The sequence below is a fragment of the Corapipo altera genome, unplaced genomic scaffold, assembly GCF_003945725.1.
Source record: "Corapipo altera isolate COAL_440 unplaced genomic scaffold, ASM394572v1 200, whole genome shotgun sequence".
In the NCBI taxonomy this organism is placed as follows: domain Eukaryota; kingdom Metazoa; phylum Chordata; class Aves; order Passeriformes; family Pipridae; genus Corapipo; species Corapipo altera.
The window spans coordinates 988,141-993,650 of record NW_020884992.1 but is presented as its reverse complement, the minus strand read 5'-3'; the positions used below and the strand labels follow the sequence as shown (position 1 = coordinate 993,650).

General features: G+C 46.4%; 1 protein-coding gene across 2 annotated transcripts in view; it reads right to left on the bottom strand.

Annotated features, from left to right (window-relative positions):
* Window positions 1-231: 231 nt before the first annotated feature.
* CWC25 (CWC25 spliceosome associated protein homolog) overlaps window positions 232-5,510 on the bottom strand; it is a 7,630-nt gene continuing 2,351 nt past the window's right edge. For both annotated transcript variants that reach the window (XM_027666397.1, XM_027666398.1), the window contains 7 exons: window positions 4,714-4,783; window positions 4,317-4,444; window positions 4,027-4,096; window positions 3,196-3,380; window positions 2,563-2,649; window positions 1,813-1,974; window positions 232-1,052 (listed from right to left, as the gene is read on the bottom strand). In XM_027666397.1, the coding sequence (XP_027522198.1) occupies window positions 938-1,052; window positions 1,813-1,974; window positions 2,563-2,649; window positions 3,196-3,380; window positions 4,027-4,096; window positions 4,317-4,444; window positions 4,714-4,783 (817 nt within the window). In that variant the 3' untranslated portion in view covers window positions 232-937. The remainder of the gene's footprint in view (window positions 1,053-1,812; window positions 1,975-2,562; window positions 2,650-3,195; window positions 3,381-4,026; window positions 4,097-4,316; window positions 4,445-4,713; window positions 4,784-5,510) is intronic.

The following is a 5,510-nucleotide window of genomic DNA, read 5'->3' as shown; positions in this document are numbered from 1 at the left end:
CCGGCGGGCGGGGGCCGCCGCCGGCGGCCCGCGCCGGGGGGGACCCCCCCAGAGCGCGGCCGCCCCCGGGGGGGGACCCCCCGGGACAGACCCCCCCGGGACAGACCCCTCGTGGCACCGGGAGGGTCCTGAGGGATGGATACACCCGAAAAGAGGCTCCCACAGCCTCTCAGACCTTCACCAAACCTTCCCCCCGCAGCGAATTCACCCCCCCAAAGAAGCTTTAACAAATGACAGTGAAGTTTCTTAATTAAAAAGACAAAATAAATCTACACCGCTGTACATATACACATTACTTACAGTACAAAATCCCAGAGAAATGTCTGCTGTACCCAGCTACGCTCTGCTCATTTCCCTTCCCCTGGAAGCAGCTTCTTTTGGGTCAAATACCAGTGAAATCTGTGAGCAACCAAATAATGGCCACAGAATACTCTGAGACTGGCCTAACATCACACCCTGCACACCTGAAATGGTGACAGGATGGACAGGGCTCCATGGAATTTATCAAATTCCATGAAATTAGCTCATGTGTCAATTGGTTCTGCTCTGATTTTTAAGGATTAATAAAAATAGCTGTTTAGCTCTGGCCTATAAAGAGCTCAGTAGTAGGAAGCAGTGGCCACCTGGCACAATTTGGTAATAATATCCAAAAGTGACACCAGTCAGGGTGGGGAGAAGGAAGGAAAAGCTCTGGCAAGATGTTAAAAACGGACCACAGAGGCTCAAGAGTTCCCCAGCCAAGGTCCCACCCATAACAAAAGTGTTCCCAGTGCCCCCAGTCCTGAGCACACCCTGGGCTCAGCACAGAGATCCAGCACCTCTGGGAGATGGGAAGTGTTCCTGGAGAGAGCAGTGAGGCTGTGCTGGAGGGCTCTCACCTCTGGGAACAAGAAAGAGTCCATTTAACTGCTGCACAGGAGCAGAGGGAGAACAAGCCTCATCTCTGCATAAAGTTCTTTTCCAAGGCAGCAGGAGTTCTCTGCAGGGAGTGGATGTTCCTCTTCACACGGTCCTCCAGGGTGGAGGTGGAGGCACTCTCCAGCTTTAAACGGCTGCAGGGAATTGGAACAGAGAAAGAAATCAGACTTCTTAAACTGGAAGAGAGGAGGTTTAGATTAGAGATTGGATACTGGGGAAAAATTCCTCCCTCTGAGGGGTGGTGAGGGGCTGGAATGGAATTCCCAGAGAAGCTGTGGCTGCCTCATCCCTGGAAGTGTCCAAGGCCACGTTGGAGCAACCTGGGCCAGTGGAAGGTGCCCCTGCCCGTGGCAGGGGGTGGCACTGGATGGGCTTTAAGGTCCCTCCCAACCCAAATCATCTCGTGGTTCTGTGATCTGCACTTAAGAACCTGTTCTCCTCTGATTAATCTATAGAGCCTGCAGAATAAAACTGCCATGGGATCTTTCTTGCACCCTCTGGAAGGTGTCACTCCAAATCCTTTTGCCTGCCAAGGCTACAAGGGCTAAGTTACCACTAAGTGTGTTTAGGCACTTGCAGGCCTAAGAGTGTTTCAAGGACTTAAAACCAGAGAATTTCTAAATATCTGCATGTGAAACACCACCTGGTATTTCTACAGGTTGGCAAAACACAGCTGGTTACTGTTTCCTGAGCCTGACTGTCAAGGCCATCACAGAAACAAGCACCTTTTGGGCTAAGAGGAGAATTTGGGAACAGCAGATGTCACCAGTTCTACAGTAAAACACAGTGGAGATGGATCCTACACCATGATCTGGAACATCCCAAAGCTTGAGGCCCTCACTCAGAAGCTGTGGCCTGGATTTCCCCTGAATGAGAAGGAGGGAAAAGACTCACTGGAAGAACTTTCCATCCCTGGCGTCGAGTTTCTCCAGCTCTCGCTCCAGCTCCTCCTCCTTCCTGTGTTTCCTGAGGTTGTTTGCTCTCTCCTCTTCCCTCCACTTGGCATTTTCCATCATTTCCTGCCGTTTACGCTCCAGTTCCTCTGGGGAGAGTTTTCTGTTTGGGTAGAAACCACCACTGCTGTCAACCAACAGCACAGCGGGCCCCGTTCCCCTCGTTTTCCATTCCTTAAGACCATGGGATTGTTAAGGTTGGAAAAAACCTTTAAGGTCATCAAGTCCAACCACCAAAGATGACTTATAAAGCCCCAAATTAGGGGTATTCAGCGTGGTTTTCTCTTTGGTGGCCAACCAACAAAGCTTTTAAATATTCAGCTCCATACACCTAAATATTCAGCTTCACCACAGCCCAGCAAGAGCCTCTTTTCTCCCCCTTTTCAGCCCTCCTGTGTTTAACTGACCTGTAAGATGATGCTGTCGAGGTCCTTCTTGCCTGATGGCAGCGAAACAGAACCTCCCAATAAACAGCCCAGGGGACAAAGACACCTCACATTCCTTCCTGCCTGGCAGGAGGAACCGGCGACCACACGGATGGGTTTGGGAAGGTGTCCAAGGTGTCACCTAACAGCCAAACCCAGGAGCAACCCCTGAGCCCTCGAGGACTCTGTGTCTGACTTTCTGGACACCTGAGCTGCTCTGCTGTGGTTCAAACCTGGTTCACAGGCTGCTTCTCAGCCTCCCTCACCTGGTGTAACCCGAGGGGTGCTGGCGCCGGTAGCTCTTTTTTGGGGAAGGGCTCCTGGCTCTCCCCTTCTCCTCCCGACTGCTGTGCCTGCAACCCAAAAAAACACCCTTGTTAGCACAGATTGTCACATTTCTGAACATTCCCTGGCTTTCTTGGCACATTCTGAAGCCAGGACATCCCCCACAGCTGCAGGGCTGTTACCTGTCCACCCCCCAAACAAATTCTAATCAATCTTAATATACTTTTCATAAATTTATTTTTTTACTCAGTTCTAATTATTTCATCAGCAAACAATGAATACCTGCCACCTGATTTTATATTGAGTTCAAAAACCAAAATTCTACATCTTTTCTGTATCTATTCTAATTTACAAGTTACGAATTTTAATTATAAATTATGAGCCTGAAGAGAACTGGTAGCCCAAATAAAGCAGAGTCACAAGCAATGGCCAAAGGGTGTGATTAGAGAGGGTGTCCCAAATGAAGAGTGGGATTGTCCTCTCCTGGACAACTCCTGCCTTCCCACCTTTCCACCCAGCACTGATGTCAGGACACAAAGCTGGCAGGAGATGGAACAGGAGGGATTTTGATCCCAGGGAATTTCCCCCCCCCGACCCAGGTCACCCACACTCACTGTTTGCTGTGTTTGGAAGGAGATCCCGAGCCCCTGGAGCCCGATTGCTCCGAGTTCCTCTTGCTGGAATGTCTCGGGGGGGAGCGGGAGGAGCTCCGGGAGCGATCCCGGTGCCTGTGGGGAGCCCTGTCCTGGCCAGGCCCTGGGGAGCTCCGGGACCTGTGGCTCTGCTCCGAGTCTCTCACCTGCAATTCAGAAGGATCTTGTAGGAGAACAATGGAAGGCCCCAGAGCAGATCTCAGCCAGGGAGGGGTGCACGTGGGGTTGGGGTTTATTTATGTCCCTCCCCCAGGTTCCTGTTCACCCCTTGCCTAAAAAAAAATGTGTCTTAAAATGTTATTTCTGTCTGATGTTCAGAAAACTAAACAAGGCAGCCGAGCTGAGTGTTGGGAGAGACAAGGGAAGAAACTCCTCCCTGGGAGGGTGGGGAGGTGTTGGAATGGATTTCCCAGAGAAGCTGGGGCTGCCCCAGCCCTGGAAGTGCCCAAGGCCAGGTTGGACAGGGCTTGGAGCAACCTGGGATCGTGGAAGGTGTCCCTGCCCATGGCAGGGGGGTTGGAATGAAATGATTTTAAGGTCCCTTCCAACCCAAACCATCCCACTCTGAGAAACTAAACAAACCTTAAATCGAATTCTCAGCAGACAAAAGTCCCACCAGGATCTGAATAATTTTAATTTCAAGGCTTAGATGGCTGCAGATTGAATCTAAAACTTATTAAATCGTGTTCCCCTCATAATCCTCTTCCACTTGGTGCAGTAGATTTGCAGCAAACTCCCAAAACTCTTTGGTTTTCCCTCGCTCAGGGCACTGGGATTGGGATACACACATACCTGCAAACCATATCCTGGGACTTTGTAAGGAGCAGGTTTCCAGGAGGAATTGTCCACCCTCTTCTGAGACCTACAGAGAAAACAGAACAGTCCCTTTTGGTGAAGATGAACTGCAAGAATATGGCATTTTTTTAACATTAAATTATTTTTATGGCACTTTAACGATGCAAAACCAACGAAGTAACAACACAGGAACATTTAAGCCAATTAAAGACTCGAAGAGAGGATTTGAAAACCAAATCATTTAAAGAGGAAACGAGGTATTTTTGCCACAAAACCTCAAAACTTACTTATTTTTGCTTCTCTCCTCCTCACTGCTGGAGCTGTCGCTGCTGGAGCTGCGCCTTCGGTGCTTCTTGTGCTTCTTCTTCTTCTCTTTCTTCTTCTTCTTCTCCTTTTTATCCAAACTGTTCTGCAGCTGCAGAGCAAAACCCCATTTCCTTGTCATTCATTAGCACCACCCCCACCCCTCAGGGGCTCAGAATCACAAGGGAAAAAAAAAAAAAAATCAAGGAGTTCTCTGTGGAAAAGCTCCTGGAACAAAACCCGAGCCACCCAACAGGGTCCCCTCTCAAAATTAAGGAGTTTAGGTCAGGAAAGAGCTCAGCTAAACAGCAAAACTTCTGATTTCTGAGCCTCCCCCTGGGTCAGTGTGTTCTGTGCAAAGGAGCCCTGAGAAGCACCTACCAAAGCTTTGATTTTCTTCATTTTCACGGGGTTATTCAACACTTCCCTCTTCTTTTCCTCCTCCCTCTTTCTAAAGCAGGAAAAACAAAAATACCAGTGTTTTCAAACACACAAAATATCACATTGATCAATCAAGTGCAAGCTCTAAAAACACATAAAGGATGAATCTGCCCTTTCCTCCTCCATTTAAGGTGCAAAAAACAGGACAAACAAAGATTTGTTACCATTAACCTGCCTAAAATGCCAATAAGTGCCTGGTGCTTATTTTTAATACACTTGTATTTATATATTTCAATAAAGGTGAAAATGTCTTTACACTGTTTATAGGGTAAAGACCTTTTTAAAAACATAAAGATATTTACAAAGTCAAAGACACAAAGTTAAAGAAAAACACAAAGGTAAAGACACAAAGGCATTTATAAAGTTAAAGGCATTTATAAAGTTAAAGGCATTTATAAAGTTAAAGGCATTTAAAAAGTTAAAGGCATTTATGAAGTTAAAGGCATTTATAAAGACATTTACAAACTGAATCGATTTAAAGATGTATAAAAATGTCTTTCCACTGTTTAGAAGATAAATAGATTTATAAAAATGTAAAGGTCTTTATAAAAAAATCTATGGACATTTATAAACTTGAAAGACATTTATAAAATCCCTAAATTTAAAGACAGGCATGAAAATGTCTTTTAAGAGAAATATTAAGATAAATATTAAGATAAGTATTAAGATAAATATTAAGATAAATATTAGGAGAAATATTAAGAGAAATATTAAGAGAAATATTAAGAGAAATATTA